The sequence below is a fragment of the Triturus cristatus genome, chromosome 11 (assembly GCF_964204655.1).
Source record: "Triturus cristatus chromosome 11, aTriCri1.1, whole genome shotgun sequence".
Lineage (NCBI taxonomy): Eukaryota > Metazoa > Chordata > Amphibia > Caudata > Salamandridae > Triturus > Triturus cristatus.
The window spans coordinates 314,639,017-314,663,564 of record NC_140594.1 but is presented as its reverse complement, the minus strand read 5'-3'; the positions used below and the strand labels follow the sequence as shown (position 1 = coordinate 314,663,564).

General features: G+C 43.1%; 1 protein-coding gene across 2 annotated transcripts in view; it reads right to left on the bottom strand.

The window, feature by feature from the left end:
- Positions 1-24,548, bottom strand: part of RNFT2 (ring finger protein, transmembrane 2) — a 276,550-nt gene that overhangs the window by 222,012 nt on the left and 29,990 nt on the right. For both annotated transcript variants that reach the window (XM_085633800.1, XM_085633798.1), the window contains exons 2-3: positions 16,711-16,808; positions 6,994-7,052 (exon numbers count right to left, since the gene is read on the bottom strand). Coding sequence is in view for 1 of the 2 variants with exons in the window: in XM_085633798.1 (XP_085489924.1) it covers positions 6,994-7,040 (47 nt within the window). In the remaining variant the exon portion in view is untranslated. The remainder of the gene's footprint in view (positions 1-6,993; positions 7,053-16,710; positions 16,809-24,548) is intronic.

Here is a 24,548-nt window from a genome sequence, read left to right as displayed (position 1 = left end):
CAAAGTTCATAGAGGTTCTCGTTTGAGGTGAGAATGTGGAGTTTTAGACTCCCTGGACAAGGCGTCATGGAAAGTAACCACATCGTTACTTGACAAAATCCTTAATTAAGACTTCACTGGATAGGTGTATGAAATGCAAGGGATGTCTCCCTATCAGGTGTCAGCTGATGTCCCACAGCAGAACACCTAGGCACAGAAGGGAATGATTTCTTGAGTGGTGATACAACTGTGCATTTCTTTTCCTGGGTCACTTCCTAAGAAGCAAAATTCTTTTTTGACAGGTCTATGAAACTTAATTTCCTTGCAGGCATACAAAGGACAGTTTCAACGTATGACCTACGAGGCATAGGGTCCCAGATTCTCGTGAAGCTTGGATCTTTTCTACACACAACCTCTTCCATAGTGAAGAATGTAGGAGACCTTCAGAATATCTTGACAGTGACCCTGTGAACATGGTTAATGGGGATTGCCAACCTCTATGTAAAGGAGCCCTTGAAGTCAAAGGGGAGATTAACAGCATTCTACTCAAAGGTAAAGGTTGCTTGCTTCATGTCTCAACATTAAACAAATAGACTACTAGCAAGCCCTTCTTCGATGAAGAAAAATAAAATAGCAGGAACGTGGAAGTCCATGGTAGTGGAGCTGGTTTTGTTTCATTTCAATTTCATTTCCAGAGTAGACAGCTCATAGTCTTATCTGAAGTGTGAGCCTTCAAGGCAGATATGAATGCTAAGAACTAGAGCAATCCTCCGATTACGGAATATTCCAGCATGCTCCAAAGCTGAATTCCCTCACAAAACTGTAGGTTTGTTCTGAACATCGTTAGACACAAAGAGCACGGTTTGATGGGTGTGATTCCTGGGGACACCATAACATAACCTAACATGTGTATTTGTAAAGTGCACGTTCACCTGTAGGTCTCTTGGCGCTGAATAACAGTAGGTTATTGTTACCAAACTCAATGGTACTCATTTTATCGACCTCAGATGGATGAAAGGCTGAGTGGACTCGCCGGGATTTGAACCTACGACCATGAGGTTGAATACAGGCACCTGCAGTGGATGCATTAGTCCACTGAGCCACCAGAGAGAGAGAGCATAATTGTTTGTGCTGGATTTCATTCTCCTTCAGGAGGCGTTGGTTTAGAAGCAGTACAAAAAAGGTAGAAGTCCTAATTTGTGAATAAACAATTAAAAGTATCAGCATTCGCCACAAGATGCTTAATGAAACAAAAATGAATTTAAAACTATCATATTTTATTGGCAAGCAAGCCCTGTGCTCAGAGATTTGACTCTCAAGGAGTTGAACTAGATTCAAGGGCCACTTCTGTGTAACATGAAGTAACAGAGCTACTGGCTCCCTTAAAACAGAAATGGTGCCTTTCAACTCATAAGATGCTACACATCTGGCTTTGTTTCCTGCGTTTACTTTCCTTATTTAGGTCTCGCCTAGGCAGCGCATGTGCTATCTCTTTGAGACATGCTGTATGTCCAATGTGGGCTTCGAGCACCTCCCATCTTTTTCATTGTTTTCCGTTACTGCCCTTCGTAAATACCTGCTTTTATTTGGCGAATATGCTTAATAATCCCTCATTTTAGTTTTTCGTAACTTCCCATGAGGACTGCCTCTGTTACAGGTGCTCTTACTCTTACTGTTATTTATGAAACTCTGAGTACTCTTATTTTTTTGGGTGGCTTGGCGCTGCCCATTTCACGTGCTTCGCACTTACTTTGTTTGGTATTTATGGCTCTATCTCAGGTTCTCAGCAAACATGCACAGCTGATGTTTGCAACCAGTAATACTTCTTTACCCTCCTACCCACGGTTTCTCTGTGTGCTGTCCGCTAGGCACCACCCTCTACCCAGTCTTTGTTATTAAAATCATTGTCTTGGTTTCGTTTTTGGTGTTGGACTTCTTTTAGTAGGATATTACTTTTTGGGCTTGGATTGCTCCCTCATTAAAGTGGTTTATACTCTGAAGCAAGGGAGAGGTGGTCGGCTAATTGATGTCTTCTGCCCTGGGATGGAAGGTAAGGCTCTCGTTTGGAATTTTTCTATTTTTCAATCAACCAATCAAACATTTGTAGAGCGCGCTACTCACCCGTGAGGGTCTCAAGGCGCTGAGGGGGGTGGGGGGGGGGGGGCTGCTACTGTTCGAACAGCCAGGTCTTGAGAAGTCTCCTGAAGGTCAGCAGGTCCGGGGTCTGTCGCAGGTGGATGGGGCGGGTGTTCCATGTCTTGTTGGCGAGGTGAGAGAAGGATCTGCCACTGGTGGTCGTTCGGTGGATGCGTGGGATGGTGGCGAGGGTGACGTCAGCAGAGAGAAGCTGGCAGTTGGGGGTGTAGAAGGTGAGTTGTTTGTTGAGGTATGCTGGTCCAGCGTCGTGGAGTGCTTTGTGGGCGTGGATGAGGAGTTTGAAGGTGATCCTCTTGTTGACGGGGAGCCAGTGCAGGTTCCTCAGGTGGGCAGTGATGTGGCAGGGGATGTCGAGGATGAAGCGTGCGGAGGCGTTCTGTATGTGTTGAAGTCTCTTCTGTAGTTTAGCCATGGATCCCGCGTAGAGGGCGTTGCCGTAGTCCAGCCTGCTGGTGACGAGGGCCTGGGTGACCGTACTTCTGGTTCCGATAGTGATCCATCTGTAAATCTTGTTAAGCATACGGAGGGTGTTGAAGCAGGAGGAGGAGACGGCGTTGACTTGCTGGGTCATTGACAGATTAGTCCAGGATGACCCCCAGGTTGCGTGCGTGGTTGGTGGGTGTCGGCGCAGCTCCCAGCGAGGCCGGCCACCAGGAGCCGTCCCTGGCAGAGGGGGTGGAGCGGAGGATGAGAACCTCCGTCTAGTCAGAGTTCAGTTTCAGGCTACTTTTCTTCATCCATTCGGCGACAGCCTTCATTCCATCGTGGAAGTTTGTTTTGGCGTTGGCAGGGTCTTTGGTGAGGGAGAGGATCAGCTGGGTGTTGTTGGCGTATGAGATGATGTTGAGGTTGTGTGATCGGATGATGTTGGTGAGCGGTGTCATGTAGACGTTGAAGAGGGTCGGGCTGAGGGATGATCCTTGTGGTACGCCGCAGGTGATCTTGGTGGCTTCGGATCAGAATGGCGGGAGACGGACTCTCTGGGATCTGTCGATGAGGAAGGAGGTGATCCAGTCCAGGGCTTTATTGCGGATCCCTGCGTTGTAGAGGCATGTGCGTAGAGTGTGGTGGCAGACGGTGTCGAAGGCAGCCGTGAGGTCTAGGAGGATGAGGGCCACGGTTTCGCCGTTGTCCAGCAGGGTACTGATGTCGTCGGAGGCGGCAATGAGGGCGGTTTCGGTGCTGTGGTTGCTGCGAAATCTGGATTGGGATGAGTCCAAGGTGGTGTTCTCTTCAAGGAAGCGGGTCAGTTGTCTGTTGACGATCTGCTCGATGAATTTTGCCGGTAATGGGAGCAGGAGATGGGCCGGAAGTTCTTGAGGTCCTTTGGGTCTGCCTTGGGTTTCTTGAGTAGGGCGTTGATCTCTGCGTGTTTTCAGCTTTCTGGGAAGGTGACGGTCTCGAATGAGCTGTTGAAGATCTTTTGGAGTTGGGGTGCGATGATGGAGCACGCTTTGTTGAAGATGTGGTGGGGGCAGGGGTCTGACGGTGATCCGGAGTGGATGATGTTCATGGTTTTGATGGTGTTTTCGTCGTTGACGTGGTTCCAGGAGATCAGGAGGCCGGTGTGGCTGGGGGGCTGTTAGACTGGGGTTTTGGCAGCTGTCGGGGGGATTTGGATGTTGAAGCTGTCGTGGATGTCTATGATCTTGAGGTGGAAGAAGGTGGCTAGAGAGTCGCAGAGGTCTTGTGATGGCGGGATGTTGCTGGAGCTGGGGTTGGCGAGTTCCTTCACGATGTTGAAAAGCTTTTTTCTGTTGTGTGCGTTGTTGTCGATGTGTTCCTTGACTTGACTTGCTGGGTCATTGACAGATTAGTCCAGGATGACCCCCAGGTTGCGTGCGTGGTTGGTGGGTGTCGGCGCAGCTCCCAGCGAGGCCGGCCACCAGGAGCCGTCCCTGGCAGAGGGGGTGGAGCGGAGGATGAGAACCTCCGTCTAGTCAGAGTTCAGTTTCAGGCTACTTTTCTTCATCCATTCGGCGACAGCCTTCATTCCATCGTGGAAGTTGGTTTTGGCGGTGGCAGGGTCTTTGGTGAGGGAGAGGATCAGCTGGGTGTTGTTGGCGTATGAGATGATGTTGAGGTTGTGTGATCGGATGATGTTGGTGAGCGGTGTCATGTAGACGTTGAAGAGGGTTGGCCTGACGGATCATCCTTGTGGTACGCCGTAGGTGATCTTGGTGGCTTCTGATCAGAATGGCGGGAGACGGACTCTCTGGGATCTGTCGATGAGGAAGGAGGTGATCCAGTCCAGGGCTTTATTGCGGATCCCTGCGTTGTAGAGGCATGTGCGTAGAGTGTTGTGGCAGACGGTGTCGAAGGCAGCCGTGAGGTCTAGGAGGATGAGGGCCACGGTTTCGCCGTTGTCCAGCAGGGTACTGATGTCGTCGGAGGCGGCAATGAGGGCGGTTTCGGTGCTGTGGTTGCTGCGAAATCTGGATTGGGATGAGTCCAAGGTGGTGTTCTCTTCAAGGAAGCGGGTCAGTTGTCTGTTGACGATCTGCTCGATGAATTTTGCCGTTAACGGGAGCAGGAGATGGGCCGGAAGTTCTTGAGGACCTTTGGGTCTGCCTTGGGTTTCTTGAGTAGGGCGTTGATCTCTGCGTGTTTTCAGCTTTCTGGGAAGGTGACGGTCTCGAATGAGCTGTTGAAGATCTTTTGGAGTTGGGGTGCGATGATGGAGCACGCTTTGTTGAAGATGTGGTGGGGGCAGGGGTCTGACGGTGATCCGGAGTGGATGATGTTCATGGTTTTGATGGTGTTTTCGTCGTTGACGTGGTTCCAGGAGATCAGGAGGCCGGTGTGGCTGGGGGTCTGTTAGACTGGGGTTTTGGCAGCTGTCGGGGGGATTTGGATGTTGAAGCTGTCGTGGATGTCTATGATCTTGAGGTGGAAGAAGGTGGCTAGAGAGTCGCAGAGGTCTTGTGATGGCGGGATGTTGCTGGAGCTGGAGCTGGGGTTGGCGAGTTCCTTCACGATGTTGAAAAGCTTTTTTCTGTTGTGTGCGTTGTTGTCGATGCGTTCCTTGAAGGAGGTCCTTTTGGCCGTTTGAATGAGTTGGTGGGGTCTGCGGCTGGCTTTCTTGAGGGCTGCATGGTTGTCCGGTGTTTGCTTGTGGTGCCATATGCTAGTAAAATAGCACAGTGTGTTATGTTCCCACTGTAACCATCTTCATGGTATCTGTAAGACATGCATTTGAAACCTTCTATGTGTACACTTTCACACACACATGCACACTCACACTCTTTCTCCTCGATTTGTTAAATTCCAGATTTGCATTGACACATGGATTTGTCTATCTATTTCGCATAAAATAGAATTCAGTGCCTGAGAAAATAGGTAATCTCCTTTTCTGTTCTCGAAGGGAGGGAATTATTTCCAGATTTCACTGTTTTACAATGCAAAGGGAACAGGAATGTCATCTTTATCTGTTTAAGAGGTGAGTTTATTTTCTAAGCTGGATTTCGGTTTTCGCACCGCATACAGGACTTCAAGTTAATTGCTCAGGGTTTATGTAAGTTTACATTTTTTTTTGCAGCAAGCATTCAGGAATAGAAATGGCACACTTGAAAGAACCCTCTCGAGGGGAAGCTGCTCGAATACCCAGGAATGACCTGAAGAGGTTCCCTGTAGAAAGTGGAAGGCGCATTTCACGTTCATTCCCTAGACTCCACTTTCATGTCTGCTGGTCTTAAATGGTGAACCTTCAAGCAACGAGGGACACTGGAAATTTCACGTCATGTTGCATCTTCAGACAGTAACAGTCGGTGAGCAGGTAGTAATAGAGAGAAGAGGGATGGTAGGGATAACAAGAGCTACAGTAACATTTATGTAACCTTGGACAATATCAGCTTAGAAATAAGTGCACAAATATCATTGCAGATTAGATATCAGTCAACTGACAATGCAACTGTATCATTCAAATATTTTGGAGCTAACTGCAGTCCAGTGAGCTCTGAAGTGCTCCGCGCCATACATACCTAGGAGCTCTATGCTGATCCAGGTGATAAACACAGCAATGATGCAGGATCTGCGTAGTCTACAGAGAACGAGATTCAAAACTCTTATGGGAGGCTGAAAACGTTTGGGGTTGGTAGTATCACATCAATTCATCTTATGGGCTTACAGAAGAACATGACAGATGTTGAAGTAGGCATCTCCTTGAAGACCATGAACAAGTGGATGCTCAGCATTCTTCCCACTGCACAACTGATAAATGCAGAGAATGCATGTCCAGGTTTCAGAGCCAACATCAACGAGAATGTGTTTTTTCACTGGCTGGTCAGGGTCATAGCTCTACCTTTTCTCCATTCCCTGTCCTTCCAAAATTAACCGTCAAGCAGTTACAACATAAAACAAGGATGTTGCTTATTGCTCCTGACTAGCCGAACCATTGGTAGTGTCCAAGTCCTGCATATTTTATTTGAAAGCAGTTCCAGATATGCGAGTTCAGACTACAGGTTGTACAAAAATAACACTTTAAATAAGAACTTCTGAATGCAGTGCTATAATGTGCCTATTAGTGTTAATTCTTCCATGTTAAAGAAAAGTAGATGTTGTAGCACACAAGATAATGTGCTGCATGGCTAAATACTTATAACGTCCCAAAGCCAAGACCTATTGGCTATGCCAATGCTTGTTCTTTCATATAGTGGTTAAAAGGGTTGATTCAGCCGCCTCTTTAAGGATAGTTTATTTCCTAACTAGGTCATTTTTCTTAGTAAAAGTACTCTGCGATCCCACAATTGGCAGGAAATAGTCAATATTTTTGGATTATCATTGAAGCAGCAGTGCAGTAGCTCCTTCACCTGCACCGGCAAAGATGTTGTGCCATAAATGTATCAAACATACACTCACCTTTCTGGGGGAAGGTTTTCTGTGAGGCTGCTGTGGCGTCTCTGCATTTTCTAACAAACCTTAAAATAAAATAGCATGTTAGAGGAACCAGTAAGTGGTGCTACAAACAAATATTTACTAAGAAGCAAATCACAGAAGGCATTCCTTTTCTTGGTCAGTGTGAACCCAAGACATGTCATAGTCCCATTGTAGTTCTAAATTGTATTTGTATCGCTTTACATTGCTCCCCAATTTCACCTTACTATTGTGATACACAGCAAAGCATGTTTCTCTATTGGTGCCCTCCCATCCTCCACTTTTAACCCCCCTCTTTCTGCCCTCCATTCTGCACTCTCCAAAGCCTTGTAATGAAGAAACACCTTGCGCTATGGCAGTAACTTGTCTGCCAGCTTTATGAAAAGTCAAAATACCCAATCTGTCAAAATGGCCTTACTTGAGGGGACTAACCACATGACTAATGTGGCACAGCCTACATACAGTTAGCTTAGCCTCCATCAGGGGGTCTTTGCGACGGCATCCTCAAGCAAAAAGTGTTCAAATTAAAGGGTGATTCCCTGTGGCAGCTCCTTTATGTTGGCCTTGGGACAGAACTGCTACTCCTTGCAATCCTTCCAGAAAATAGGTCCTGGAAAATTCCAATTAAAATCAAGACCTACAGTCAATATCCGTTATCGCTCCCATCTGCATAAATTGGTTTATAACATATTTAATCATATGTTTCACATGGCTATATTCACACATTTATTAATGTGGAATATAATAATCTTCTTCATCCGCTCCAAGCAGGTTTTCCTTCAGGCTGCAGCACCAAGATTGTTGTGGTGGCTGCACTGGATGAATTGGGTGGCAGCGCTGATGATGTCCCACCTGTGTTTCATTGTGCTGGATTTGTCCAAATCATTTGATACTGTAGACCATAAGATTCTGCTATCTAGTCTCAACTATCTGGCTTCAAGGACATGGCATCGATGCAGTTTGCCAATGTTTTTTATTTAACAGATTGCAATAGATGGATCTCCTAATTGTGGAGTCTATAGGGGGTCTATTCTGTTTCCACTTCCCTTTAATCTCTATATAGCTCCACTGGCTCACCTCACCCAATTGCTCAGCTTTAGGCATTTCATGTATGCCGATGACATGCAGATCCTATTGAAAATCTTGGGCTGTGCCTCCCATTTGCATGACTGTGTGGCAAAAAGTGAAAGCCTCAATGGGTTATACCCAGCTTAAGCCAATTGTTGAGAAGACAGAGGTCTTATGGCCTATTCGGGAATTGTCCTACTGGGCTTCCTCAGGTGGCCAAAAAACCATCTTCGCAACCTGTGCAAAAAATATTGGTGCCAAATTTGACTGTGTTCACTATATGCTCAGCAAAATCAATGCTATAGACGAATTCTTATTCTTGCAGCTTCACACCCTTAAATACATTCATCCTTTTTTACTTTTCCAAACAAGGTTCCAAATTTGAATGCTTTGAATTATGGCCGGCTGGATAATTGTAATGCGGTTTATGAGGAACTACCCCAGTGTGTTGTGTATAAACCCCAACTGTCCCAAAATTATCCTGCCAGTTTAACATTTGTTGTATTAAGAAAATAACCATATACCATCCACCCCTGGCTTCTTTTCACAGGCTTCCTGCACAGGCACAGTCACAGAGTTCAGATTTTGTTTATTGGTTTAAATCCCTGCACTCAGTGTACTAAGTCTTACACTTTGCCTAAACACACTCACCTCTTTCTCAGTATATTAAATGGCATAACCCCAGTCATCCTATAAGATCCAGAGGTCAGTACCTATACAGCAATTCTCTTGGGAATAGGGCCTTATCAGTGGCCTCCACCTCAAAACGGATTTCCCTTCTGTATGCCCTGTGCTCAGCACCAAATTTTTGTAGTTTAAGAAAGCCTAAAGGACTACTGTTTTCCTTCACCTTATATGCTAAATCTCCTTGCCTGGTGAGTAATGTGCAGTATTGACTTTCTACCTGCAATTATGCTTTTCAGACATGAATAAATCTGTGTTCTTTCTAAATTACATCTAGGCTAACCAGACAGATACTTTATCCTTGTACTGCTGCAACAATACACTTACAACAAGAGTACGCCCGAACGTTCACTGTACGCTTTCATCTTTGCTCATAAATCACAAGAGTGTGCCTATATTGGGAGCGGAGTAGACCTCTAATTTCCAGATAAACCACATTGGTGTTAACATTATAGATACTAAGCAGCAGTAAATATCCCGACAGTACACCTGGAAACTGAGTAACTCTTGGTACCACAGTAACTCAGAGATTGGTTACATTTTATATTGATCTTGCAGTGACTACCACACCTATGAGGATTCAACTGAGTTTCCAGACCCGGAGTAACTTGCAGCATGCATGGTACCAGGACTTTGAGGTAGCCTTAGGAGCAGAACTCGATTCCCAGTGTACATCATACTTCACTAACATTACATTGATGCATACCTCTGAAACATACTAAGGTGAGCTTGTGATAAACAGATAAGGGTACAAAGTTGTCTTGTGTACTGAAAAAAGTCCACTGTTGCCATTTGTCGATTACACAATTAGGGCCACCATTTGAATAATTCACATTCTCTGCTTAGAACCATCATGTGAAAGATCCCTCTCTAAAGTGTTCCTGTTACACCAGACCAACTATCTATATTACGTAATCTGCATGGAGGTTGTATTCCCTATCTCAAAACTTGTTATACTGACACCCTTTCATAAGGCACTGTATCCCTCGACTACCAAACATATCACCCTGATAATGTTTACATTGTTGGCTTTGTTTCAAAATAGCAGTGCAGCATGCAACACAACACAATATATGAGACAGAACTTATCACATATCCAACTGAGATCAGATATGCAATGTTATTGACATATACAGATCTTCCAACAGTATTTGACAGCATGTTATGCTGCACAAAAACATCCCACAGCTCTGATATGCTAAACAGTCAGCTATCATGGGACTCCGAAAGCATCCATAACATTGATAAACCACACAAAAACAGAACACATTAAACAAAATACATCCCTTCCCTATACAACTTGGACAAAAGAACAGCACTAACCACCACTGTGACCGCTGCATCACAAAAAATATGAAAACACCAGGAAAAAAAAAAAATCGCAACAAGCAGACACCCGGCTTAAACACTAAAAACACATTTGACAAAAAACTATACAGGCATTCTACATTGCCTTAACATACTAAAAAAACCATATTTAGACCATTTACAACCATGGTGAAATGGCTTCATAATGAAATAAGATATGCGTAAAAACTGATAAAGTTCCCCACCCACGCCTCAATAAAAATAATATTATAATACATCCAAAGTTCAAAGGTTAAGATGTGGGCTTTTAAACTGAGGGCAGACCAGCACACAATACTCAAATAATCACAGCAAATCTCAGACTCTGGTCAGCGATGGAAACGAACATTACGAATGCATACGAATTGGCACACAATGCACTACACAAATGCAACTTGCTAAACAGATAACAGCAGATGACTGCTAGGTTATTCTAGTCTGATAACTTTGCTGTTTATGTCACTAGCTCAGGCTTTGCATTCACAAAACTATGAATCATTAACTTCTGACTCAGGTCTCTTTGAATTACAGTGCTACTCCTTCATCCTTGAACCACATTCCATGGAATGCAGTTACTTTTGCTATCCAAGATACTCTCCACTCACACTTCTCATGTCTCGTTATGGGGGAGACCCCTAGAAGCAGTAAGCTTCCTTCCTGTACTAGATTTTAGGCAGAGTAGCATTTATATATATCTATCAGATCTTAATAGTTTTTTTGCTCTCATTTTGATGTTCTTTAGTAATCTTCTGGAGACGTTGGATCCAAACCATACACACATTTCTATAATAAGCTTTCCCAGTGAAGCATTTAGTGGTAGCTAAACATCTTGTCTCCTTCTGGTTAAACCTCAACCTCTGCACTCCAACGTTCCACGATCAACCCAACGGAACGGTCATACTTTCAAACTGTGAGATCATTTGGCAAGATTACATACCTTGTAAACCTTCTTCGACTATAGTGAGTGACCTTTTGTTTTTGAAGTTCTTCGTAAGATTGGCTTTGGGAAATACTCTCTTTATGTCATCTTCTTTGTTTTGTTGTAATGGCTACAGTATGTGTTAATGGTCTTCTCTAAGACATGATTAATCCTGCTAGAGGCACTAGACAGGGTTGTCCCCTCTCTCCAATTATTTTCTCCATGGTAACTGAACCGTTTGCTTGTCTTGTACATGAGCAGCATGCCCAAAAGGGCTTCACGATCTCTATTCTGATGATCTACTCCTATATCTCAAGAACCCTCAGGTTAATGTAGCTTCAATTATGCATGACATATGTCAATTAGAGGAATATTTAGGATGCATAGCAATCATAAGGAGCATGAGCTCCGATTCTTCCCATCTATAAATCAGTCAGTGGGCGAGATATGGAATTTAGATGGTCTCTAGGAGATGTTCCTTTTCTATATGAGAATAATTACCGAACTGTATGATTAACCCTTGAATCGAAGGTCAACTTCTGGATAGGACTTCCACTGTTATTTATTGGCCACGTAGAATTAAATCTTACAGGGTGAGGGGGATGATTACCAGACCTGGAGGGCTACTATAGGACTGCAAATGCTCAATATGTCCGGTTTTGGCATCATCAGGTACATGTTTTGTCTCATATTGGGATTGAGTTGGGGCGGTTGTTTGTCCCACACCATTAGATGTAATTTTACTTAGTGACCACAAGGCTCCGAGTAATGAAATCCATCCATTTCACATAGCACTTCTCTCTTGGCATGAGCTCATGAAATGGGTAATGTCTCCTCTTCCTTCCTCTTATTTAGAGATCATGCACTGGAAGAGACGTTCGAGGATAGTTAAGAAACTTTTTTAAAGAGGTCGGGGCTCATGTGATGAGGAGCGTGGCCGATCTCTAAGCGGATGAGGTCTTCTTCAGGCTGGATAAATTGCATGAGAAGGGTCCCATCTACTCACTTATTGTTTCATTATTTTTCACTTACATGATGCTTTGAAGGATAAATTCCTATTCTTTTCGAAGATTCCTACTGAGTTCAAGTTGCTCTTGTATGTCCTGACTGCCTTGCTTTCAAAGCATTTGGTCTCAAATATTTATTTGATATTGTCAGACACCTGACCTCCAGTGGCAAGGGCCTACCAGGGTAAGTGCACGGATTTGGGAGACCCACTAAGATGCTCAATGAGCCAGGAATGTCTGCAGACAAAAATTTTATCCCTTAAATCCAAGCATAAATTACTGCAGTTTAAAACTCCTTCACCGTGCTTATGTTAGTCCAACTTTCAATTTACAGCCCTCCCATAGAAGACATTTTTTTTATGTTATACTGCTAACATAGCTAAGAGACAAAGAGCAATGGTTTAGCTTAGGGCCTTGGTCACAAGGGACTCTGACTGTGTGCATGATATGGTTTATCTGAATAGGCTTCAGAAAATTTACTTTGCCCTTTTGATTCATGCTGCTAAGCCCGAAAACGCGTTATCAGACTTTACTGCTTACCCTCTTAAGACTGGACAGCACCTGACTCCTGCCGATACTTTACTATGTATTTGCAATCCCTCATCCTCCTTTTCCATGTTCCACCATTATGCATGATGCACGATACTCTATACTCTGTAAACTAATCCATTCTTGTGATATGTTGGATATCCTTTCTGATTAAGCGACTTATTACGATGTATTACGATGATTTGTAGCGATCTTATTTCTGGTTTGTTTATACAAACTTTCAAAAAAGGTTTAGAAAACAAACCCCATAAACTTTACGTTTCTCTGCTTCAATTGCATGACTTTGCAAATCGTTGCACCAAAAAATAGTTGGCGCCTCTATGTGCTCATGCTCTAATCTGTCAAAGGCAGGCAGAAGCCCAAGTCTCCTGTTGGATGACGAGTTGTCACTAAAAGAACAAGCCACTACGGAGGCAAAAACCTGTTTCTGTCATTTAAGAATTCTACAATCTGCGGCCCAGACGTTCACATCACCGTAGTAGCGCCTTAATGCAATCTAAATTGGATTACGGGATTGCTATTTATTTAGCTGCAATTTAAGAGGACTCTTTTTTTTAACAGTTCTAAGAACACGTTAAACCAGGTTTGGTGATAGAATTTGCTTCCTTACATCCTCTGGTAGTAATTTAATTTTATGTAATGTATAAAATACTTTAGAACCTACCTATTTTATTGTGTCTATTAATTAACAGGTTTTATGTCAAATGAAACCTTCTTAGACCTTTAATGGTACAGCGAACAAGGACCTACAAGCGCCATCTATAGACCACAGACCATACATCTCCATGATTTATAAAGTAATCCATCATTGCCTCATATTTTGATTATTTAATCTGCTGTAGAGCACAAAAGCATTGGGATTCATTATTGATGTTTGTGGCACCCCTTTTTTTTTTTTACCTTTGTCCGCATAATTCATTGTATACACCAACACCAGACAGCATGGAACGAAGAAAGTGAAATTTGGGCTTCTTGGTTTATCATCAGATTTGTTATGCACATATTAATACACATGGGTCACTTAGCTTCATGATATGGGTGTGACTGACATCCCTGGTTTCTCATTCAAACAGCACTAAGCATCCTGGAGCATACAGGCCCATATCTTAAACAAAAAGTTCCAAAATGCTTAGAACTGCTGGAAAGTAAAATACAACATTGGTTGAAAGTGACGCTCAAGACATTGACCTAGGTGACAGCTATCGGAGGTGTACTCGTGTATGAAATCCACTATATTTCGGCTTTAAACTGTAGTTTTAGGGTCTTTTAGCAGAAATTTGGAAGACTTAAGCTTATTTAAAACAGTAAGGTACCTTTATTGCGCATTAGTTAATTCTTTACCCAACTATACAAGTTTGACCAGCTATACAGTTCTGTATACAACATCAACCTATATAGCATGGACAGATTGCTGTGGCTTGACAAGGGCAAAGGCATGGCCTAGCTTACGTACTTACTATGAAACAGTTGGGCGACATGCCTAACCTCAACATCCGGTGTTCTGTCCTGCTGGAGACAGAAGACCCCAGCAGCAGCACAACTGACCAGATAGGAAGGTCAATATGCAAACGGAGAGTGACAAAAACTCCCCTGTGACTCTTTGCCAAACGGCTGTGGCACACCTGAAAAGAACATGCACTTTATAAGGATTTGCTTTCCCTAAAGGTTTGAATCTGACTAGACAACAGATTAAAAGGCGTAATGCCTCAAGACTGGACATAAGCTCACCATCTGCTTATTCACTGATCACCTTTCTCACAAAGGGCTCTGCCACTTGTGCAGAGGAAGACAAGGACCAGAGGTAGAACTAGTCACTTTCTCTCTTTGAGCGGTAAGGACTAGAACTCAGTAATGAGGAAAAGACTATACTTTTGTTGCACAAGAAAATGATATGGATTTTCCTGAGTGTTGAAGACCAGTTCTTTTCATCACAGCATCCACGTTTATCATTACAATATCTTGCTGTAGAGAGGTTGGAGAGTCTCATCCTGCTGAGGCTTGGAGCCTGCTATTTCTGCCAAGCCAGACTGGTCTCTCCCCTGAGAGTGGTCCGCACAAGCACCACTGTACTTCACTTCTGCTGCCGCAGACAGATGCGCGTCTGCATGAGAGCTGAGCGGCTTAATTCACATCACTATTTGCAGCCTGTGATCTTTTGCAACCTAATGCTTGTATAAGTTTCTGAGAGCACATCATCATTATTCCTTGTGTTTTAAGGCCTTTGTGCCCCCTGTGTATCATCACTGCACTCAATGTTCTTCTGTGACACTACATCTACAAAAGTCCACGTGCCACACCTTTGCAGCTGAAGAACCTTATCACTAATTGAGTGACCTGCCCGGAAAGACCTGCACAGCCATCAATCACCTGTCTGCTTCTTTCCAAATAATGGTTGCAGTTGCTCTCTGTAGCCAGATGAATCTGGATTTAGACCTGCTGGAAGACTTTTGTGAATGGCTGTGGCACCTCACAAAATGGTACTTTGCTCCTCCCTTTGGTTCATGAGCATGCCTTGGTCCAACGTCTTCTCTTCTGCTGCAGCCTCCTTCGTCTCCTAAAACGTAGTCATGTCTATTTACATTTTCTATAAAGCGGAGGCATGTCACCTTGTAACCACATAGCTTAACTATTGCTAATTGAGCCTCAGGTCCACTTGCAAGGACCCTGAAGTGTAGTAGTAATGTTACTGTTAACTACGATGGGAGTACACAGTTTTCGCTCATAAACGTTGAGGGGAGAAGGTCTTATGTGCTCTTTGTACAGCCTGTTCCTTTTTAGAGCCAAGAGGTTACAGCTCAGTGAGGCCTGAACATGTGCATGAAATGCCTTTTTGAAAACGATATTTGTCCAGGCTTTCCAGAATGCTACTGAAGTGGCTAGGAATCTAAAGATGCAAGCTATAAGTGTCCACTCTATTTGTGCTCTAAAATGCATCTTTTTAGGTCGAGCCTGCGCACCGCAGGCGCTGCTCTGTGTGGCATGCTGTATTCAGGTGTGGACTTGAAGCTCCAACCATATTTTTCATTGTCTTGTGTCATTGTCCTCTGTAAATGTTGGCTTCTGATTTGTTAATAGGCTTGCTAGTCCCTCCTTAGTAACTCCTTGTCTACATTTGTATCCTCCCATGAGGACTAGCCCTTTTACTTTTGTAGTTAAATGTATGTTTTCTTTACAGTCTGTCAGCACTATTTTCTTTAATGATTTTCTCCTACAGCGCAAGATAGCTTTCGGCGAGCCACCACGAAGAAAGGAAAGTCACTTCCTGCCCAAGTGTATTTTTTCAATATTGTAAGCAGCGCACCACAGGCTTACCAAAATCTTACAATATTGAAAAAAATAGACTTCGGTGAGCCACGCCTGTCTTTTAATCTGCACGGCTCACTGGAGTTGACTACTCTTCATCCTCTTTCACTTCGTCATTTATTCGCTGCGACAGGAAGCAATGCCATGCGTCTCACATTTTCGAGAGTTTAACCTATTGGCATTGTAAATGACATTGCTTTTTATTTATCGGTTTTAAAAACAAATACATAAATAACATTTGTCATTTACAATGCCAATACCTTAAACTCTTGCAAATGCGAGACCTATTGAATTGCAAGTGTTGGTTTTAAACAGGTCATGCTACTAAGGTAGCTGTCAGCGACAACTCCAGTCAATTCCAGAAACAGTGTGAATTGATTGAAAAGAAAACAGATTAGTGTTCTTAAATGCACATCTTTTGTTTGTCCAAATCCCAACACTAATTATTACAATTGCAGACTCTATAGTACCAAATATATTGGTAAGAATCGAATAAATAAAAATGTGCAGTCTTTAATGAAATTCTATGTGCACCCTACCTTGCTCATCTACATGAGGAATGATAGTGGCAAATCCGGCCTTTACCCTAAGGATCAATGCAAAAATCTATGCAGCAGTGAGGCTGAAGAGTACAAGTGAAAACAAAGGCTTCCCAAAAAGCCCATAGGGCTCCTTTAGTGGTCAATAAAAGTATGCAGCTAGGTTAGTGGTCAATAAAAGATAAAAGGTTGCAATAAAGGATTACTACAGCAAGGCAGAGAACACTAAAGAGCAATCTATCTGAAACTCCAAGCTTGGAAGACACTAAGCAGTAGTGTCACTTACCCCAAGACGAGATTTTGATTCTTTGCGGCGTAGTGCTGTCAACTCGTTAGGCAGCCATCAATACGACTTCCTGGTTGGTGGGCTTGGTTTAGCATAACCTGTTAATTTGTTAACAAATATAAATACTATTACTCCACTCATAATATGCAGATCAGAATAAGTTTTAAGAATAGAATTTTAAAGTGGGACACACAAAGATAGATTTAATGGGATTAGAAGTTTCTTTTTTAAAACATTGATATGAGATGAACAGAAACATCCCCCCTTTTCTAAGACTTCATAATCCTCATACCGACCACTGCACAAAATCCATAACCTTTTTTCACTTTTATTAATTTAGTTACTGTGACATGCCCTCACAATCAAGGAGTACCCAATTAACCAAAGATACAAGTGCAGAGATATTAAGAAATAACTGACAGAAGCAGTTTTAATAAGGTGAAAGGAAAGTAGTAAAAAGTTAATCTGCTTTTATGTGCAGCATGCAAAAAACGAAATAAGACTCATGGTGGTTTAAATCAAAGGCGTTGCTTCACCAAGTCAATACTACGCATGTTAACAACATAACTAAAGAAAAGGACTGAGATGGCTTTTCTGAGACCTGGTCCACAGCGTTTACACAGAACTCTGCTGCATATGCCGAAACTACTAACCTTATTTTTTTGGTGAGAAAGACCACCATTTTCTGCTAAAACATTATGTTCATGTGGGGACAAAATAATGGGATCTCCATGAGATAAGGGTCCACCAGTTGCCCAATCTGCAGGACGAATGCAGATTAGGCCCGCAATCTCACATTTACAAATACCAGAATCCAACAGTGTTCCATTAGCCACTAGCAAGGGTGAGAGGGAGTACATGGACATTCATTGCCATGGACATCAGAGGAGAGCATATCTCGGCTCCAATTCCAGACATGAGTCAGACTACCCCAGTGCCCTGGTCACCCAGTTGTCAGCGACCACCCACAAAGACCAGCCACAGGTATGCTACATCTGCCATACTAGAAACGGACCCCAGGATAGCTGCAGCTGCTCTGTGGTCTCATTATTATTTGGAGCCACAAGAGTGTCGTTTGCGATTGTGCTGGGTTTTGTTATGCAATTGGCTCAGACGGTGCGGTTAGTCTCCTGATCAGAGATGCCTGGCAATAAGTGCTAGAGTCAAGGTGCTCTAAAACTGGGCCAGTGACTGGAGGCAATCACTTTTCTTTCAGACTCACTCACATATCCGCACAGTAGATGCTTCAGGGAGTTAGAAAATCAGGGTGTCTTCGATTTAGTCGCTGCTTTATATACCAGGTAGGACACCTCAGAACAACTATCAGCACAGCTGTCAGGTCCCGAAGGAGAAAATAAGTGACATTACGATGACCCTCCGCATATCAAAGATTTAAAAAGGGTCCTGCGACTGCTGGTTCCTATGGCTGCTGGTTCAAAATCACCTTTTTTTTAAATCAAGTGGACTGGATTAAAATGTGTGGTAAATACACTTTCAGCTAGCTGAAGCATGAAGTTCAAAATCTGAACGCATGAGATGTGTGTTCACTGCAGACAGTCCTCCTGATTCCCAGGAATCTCTTTTACAGTAACACAACAACAAAAAATTCTTAGAAAGAACCAAAAACGACTGTGAGCAGGAATTGCCCCCATCATCATAAACTTCTACCAAAGAGTCTAGCCTGCATAGCATCCTTTGATAAGACAGGGATACCCTGGATGTGCTGCATGCTATATCCTCTGTTCATGTTACACCTAACTTATAATCAAAAAAAGGGAGCTAGAAGGAGCAGTCATCCATTCTTCTTCCTAATTGTATATCTTGAATCATAAGGGAATGGATCACTTGTAACTGGAAATAGGGGTCTTTTTGGTCGTTATCTGAACCACTTAATACCTAAATAGGTATTATGAGAACCCTCAATCACGTATTTTTGGTGGTATTGGCGGTGTATCTTGGTTCTCCGCCTTATGAATACGTGTAAGCATTATCATCGGGTCTCTTGTGTGTTATGCTACCTCCACCTGGAGGCAACCGCTAATTCGCAGTAGTGATCAGAGATATTGGTGCAAAAAAGGTGCAAAATAATGTGAAAAGTTGACGTTAAAAATGTCTTACCGGTACTACCTTCAAAAAGCAAAATTTATTCTGTCAGGTGTATTGGTAGACTTCTAAAAAATGGTGGTGCAGTAGGTCAAATTATGTAACCCCAGCACTATAAGGTGTCCAAATCAAAAAATGGTCGACATGTTTCTGCCCTTCTAGCGCCCCTGGAGGGGGTCGTTGGGCATTCCTCAGGACCTAGTGAATGTGTGAACCGGTATTCTCCAGTTCAGAGAAGGGGGTTTATGGTAATTTCCATAAACAATGAATACATCAGTATCTTAAGGTTATTCTTTTCCTTTTGGGCGCATCCGTGTTGCGGCTGCTGCCTTGCCACCGTGAGCGCGTAGCCTCCTTTGTGGGCTGAGCACAACTTGTGCTGACGCTGGCTTGCAGGGCTCGTACACACAAGAGACCCGATGATAATGCTTACACGTATTCATAAGGCGGAGAACCAAGATACACCGCCAATACCACCAAAAATACGTGATTGAGGGTTCTCATAATACCTATTTAGGTATTAAGTGGTTCAGATAACGACCAAAAAGACCCCTATTTCCAGTTACAAGTGATCCATTCCCTTATGATTCAAGACATGTTACACCTAAAACAAGCGTTAGGGGTAAAAGGGACATGAACGCTAACACAAAGCAAAACATCTCCGTAATAGCAGGTTTACCAATAGAGATTACTGGAAAACAGAAGTTACTGACATTATTTCATTAGCTCACAAGATGGTGGAGTTTATGAGAGAATTCATAGGGCATCACAGAAGCAGAATTTCAGATGGAGAAGGTTAGAACTACATGTTCCATGAATCATTGAAGAAGTCAGTTGCTTTATAACCTTTTATAATTAATGACTCACAGTAACCCGGAAGAGCTATAAAGAGCTTCTAATTGAGGAACGAGGCAGATTATTCCATCTCTGGAGCCAATCCGGTACTTCTGCTGTTTTCCTGACAATCCTTGTACTTGAGGTGTTAAGGGTGCTTGCACTGATTCCTGTTCATACATTCTAAATGTCTACCTCTGTGCTCTGTCAGTGACATTAGAGTAAAGATTTATCTACAGAGTGCTTTCAATTACAGTTCAGATTTTGTGAAAAGCTGTATTTGATTATATTCAGTTTGACAGAGTGATTTCTTTTACATTTCCAAGTTCCTCAGTTTGAAATCAGATAAAGCTATACTTGGTGTCATGGTCAAAGAAGTCATAAATCTTGGAGGAGTTAATTATTTGCTGGCTTGCTTAAACTGGGAGGACACCAAAGTTACTTCTTAATTAAATCAAGAGTTGAACATTATGCTTTCTAAAAACTCGGTCTTGAAATAACATTGCTTTATCTATTTTTCTGGATCAAGGGGTCATATTATTGGAACAATACGGGAGAAATAACTATTTCTTATGTTCATTCATGCATGATGAAATAACTGGATTGTTTACCAGAAGTAATACATTTTTGGGGAAGAAGAGCTGTGCTTCGAAAAAGTGTTCTCTCATGAAGATTTTCACATTTGGTTTCTTTTGTTGTTTTACTAAAATGAACAGGGGGTCAAGTGGAGTCCAGGAAGTTTGGTTACCCTGAGAGGCACCGTTTCTATTTGTTTTTGGTGGGTATAGGTTTTCCCATATAGAGGTACTATGTGTTTGAGTGTGAATAGTATAAATAAATAACATCTACTTCTTATTTTTTTTTTTAGCTTGGTCATTAGACAAGCATAAGGACACTCATACTACTTTTGAAACAGCATCTTTCTCATCTTGGAATTACAAGTGGCGAAATATACTTTTGTTTTGTTACAGGTATAGCTTAAAGTATAGGGAACATATTTATTAAGTTATACAATGTGTGGAGTGATTAATCCATGTTTTGCTTATTCCAGGTCTCCTTCTCAGCTGTTTCCTTCCCTTTCCTTCCCTCACATCAAACTTCTGTGCTATAATAGCAGACGGAATTGAGGCTATCGAGAAGTGGACCCTATTGTACCTCGAACCGATCCTGAGGGCATTGACGGTCAGTGTTACAGTTCAGTTGTAAAAGTGCGTACCCATATTGTTGGTGTTAGCACAAAACATTATGTGCTCACTGAATCACAGTGATGGCCATGGGGTGGCTGGGAGAGGTTAGGGAAAAAGGATTAAGGATTTGATTTAAAACTTCTTCTGGTATGACATTCAGCTTCTCAGAGTGGTGGAGGCAGGTCTACGTTATTAAAAGATGGCCACCGTGGTGACAGAAGTTGTATTTCAGCCCTCCTCTTAATTAACCTCTTAAAATCCCATTTCCAATGCACAGCCATTGTGGCAGCATCTGGGAAAGCTGCAGAGACTGGGAAACACACATTGGTGTTTATTGTGAACACAAATCCTGCTGAAGTTAAAAGTTTCTACTCTGTATTTTGATTACAACTAAAAGGACATGAAGTAGATACTTCAAGAAGACTGAATTTGTGGTTGCACAACACAAATGTTTATAAATATATGAAAAGCATTTCTGAAGACTTTGGATCACAGCACAAAAATGCTTTCACAAAAGAAAATGAGTAGATTTATATCAAGCGCATAATTGTCACTTAATTTCAATGGCTGTTACACCAGCCTGTTAGTTAAGACAGGGGCACCTCTTAGATGCACTCTCAGACAGCCTAAATGACACGAAGCCAAATTCCATTATTGAGCTGTGGTGGATACCGAGCCTGCATGAAAGGTCCCAGTCTACACTAGTAAAAGAGAACTCATTTTCAGCAGTAACAGCTCAGAGGTTTTCAGGAGCTGTCTTGGGTTACAGGTCTCCTCTGACCAAGACCTTTTTATGTAGTGGGAAGTCCTCTTGCTGTCTGCAGAGGGTTGGCATGCCTTTTAGGAAGCTAACGGGACTGGGTCAGAGAGGAAATATCAGTAAGTCACATTAGGCTGTGGGGTGGGGTCCTTTGGGACGTTTTGGGGAAAAACTTGATGGCAGATATGCAGCATTCCATGATGTGTGAAAGTTGGGCCAGACAGCCAGAAAGAAGCTAGAGCAGAGAACGCAAGCTAAAGAAGCGAGCAACTAGATTACAGCTGGTCTCCTATTCCAATATGATAGCTTCCCTGGTTCCCACACAGATGCTTCTCCAGTCAAAATAGTAAGTTTAGTTGTATTGCTATTTAACATACACAATGCAAAACTTAACTGCTTCTAGTTACTGCAGCATGTAATGTGCTCATTGTTACAGCGTATTAGTGTGTCAAGGCAGTAGTGTTTTTTACACTTGCCATGTACAATTGGCATCAATGAGGCAAAGAAGATGGCATGTATTCAGAAGCATTTTTCTGTGGTTAGGCTAGCTCCTGTGCATCTTGGGGCATGGCTGGGGGCTCGTGGGTACACTGACGGTAGGTGTTATTGCAACATGTATACCAGACAAGGTGGACGGCTGTAATCTCTGGTACGTGGATCAGATTCCTGGCCTTTATAGTGTAGACAATGGTGCGAGTTAACAAATACACCTGGGCCCATCAAGATTACGAAAGGATCCAGGAAGAAGTTGTTAGGGAACTTGTTTCCATTCTGTAGGATGCATCTTCAACTTTCATTGCTCTTGTCTGGACCATCTCTTTACATTGCAGATTGTGGACTGCCAGTCCTGTCAATAGATTATTTCCTTTATTATATTTTGGACCCAATACTGACCTTCCACTGAATCATTAAGAGACTAATTATCTAGATGCTAGGCATCCACCTCCCCACCATTATTCATTTTTCCTTGTGCGGCTTCAGAGCCCAGTAAAAGCCTCTTTCTGGTGGCGGGTCTAAGTTCTTTAAGGATAAGAGGAGCTGATGAAAGGAAAAACGTAAACCTGTGTCCTTTAAACTGCCTGGTCTGTGCTGCTGTTGGGTTATCTTTGCTTGGATGCCTGCACTCCCATTTCATTGGGAGGGCTACAAGTCCTAATTTGTTTTTCAATGTATTGTAATTGGATTGGGTTGGCACATTCCTGTTTCGAGCACTACTCCTGAACAGAGCTGTGGAGTTTTATCGGATATCGAACACCCCATGGCAGCCTGTTAGGATACTTTGCAGCAGCCCTTGGTAGTTGAATCACAACTCCAGGAGGTTGCGGGAATGGTACCTGTGGGACAGTCCCTCTGTGGCAAGAGTCGCAGTATGGGTGGAAAGGTCTAAACCGGCCTTACCCTCGCAAGAACAGAGCACTTTTGATAATTTTAAGAGCCAGTGTGCTGCAGTAAACTAAATTATTGTGCATGGAGGGTGAAGGTGATGCCCGATGCTGATGGTGCATAATAGCGAACCAGCATACAAGAAGCTTTATCTGAGTACTTGGTAAATATGATGAAAGTATGCCTGGTAATCCCCAAATGCCCATGAAGACTTTACAATTGTAAGCACGGAGCACTTTCTGGTTTTTATGGATTGCACTTTTAAGGCCGCACTTTAACCTTACATTTTGGCCAAGCACTCTTCACCCTTTAGCATTTTAGAACCGCACACTGCTTTTTAGCTGCATCTCACTCGCCTGCATCCTGACCGCATGGACTGATGACGTTCTTCTGAGTCGCAAGCATATAAGAACTGTACAGTCCCATGTGATTCCTTATGAGTGGTACCTGGGGCGAGGATGAGATGACAATTGTGCTACTGGTTATGGTCTTTTGGACCGAATTATTTAGGTCAGGCTAGACGACAATACTTGTGCCACGCTGTTTAATGGGGAAGTAAATCATACTCTTATGAATTATTGCTTTTATCATGTTTCATGGTATGCTCTTATCTATTTATTTTATGTCAAGATGTTCTGATTTTAATTAATTGAACCTCAATAACTTAAAACTGCCTTATGGGTGGCAGAGCAGAATTAAACTGGGCAAAAGGGAATGCAGGAGCAGAGGAGGGGACCTTCCAGGCACACTGCTGGAGTGGTCGATCTGCAACATGCAGACAGGGGATGTCCCATCACCACTTCGTTATGCCCCCACCCTTGCAGCACTCTACAAGCTGTAGCCTTCACCCACTTAGGATTTCTTTTTAACTGAGTGCGGTCATGTAGGGAGTCACTATGTCGACTTTGTTCACACAGTACAGTTCTTGTCAACTGTCACCATCCCCTCTGTTTTAGGCACTGAACAGATGCAAGCAGCCAGTCGAGCAACCATTCAGTGGTACTACAGGTAGCACCATGAGAAAAGCAAGACTGACCGGAGGAAAATATGGGTGCTGTCTGTCCCCTTGTGGCACCTCAGACTGTCTACAAGAAGTTGTTCAAAAATGTATTTGGTGCATTTCCAAAAACACAAACCAGGTCCACACGATAGATTATATATATTTATATTTATTATCTACTGGCGGTCGACAGTAGATAGTTATAGTTAGGACCGCGTTTCCATAGGAAATCTGAAAATTCTATTTTGAATAACTTTGGCGCCGGTTGACGAATCCTCGCGAATTTTTCAAAATAGGTGGGGCGCTCCGCTCCGCCCCTGACAGTCTCGGGGTGATTCGTCAAGCGGGGGCTGAGAAAAAAGGGGGGTCCCAAAACGCATTTTCCCCATGCATTTTTCCATAGGACCTTTAGTCGAAGGTACAGCCCGAACGGCTGAACAGAATTACGTGGAATTTGGCAGAGAGGTAGCCATAAGGTCAAGGAAGTGCCTTTTGACGGTCTCGTGTAAATCTCACCCTGCCGTGCGCGAGCGCAATTCTGATTGGTTGTTAGATGTCAGTAAACATTCTA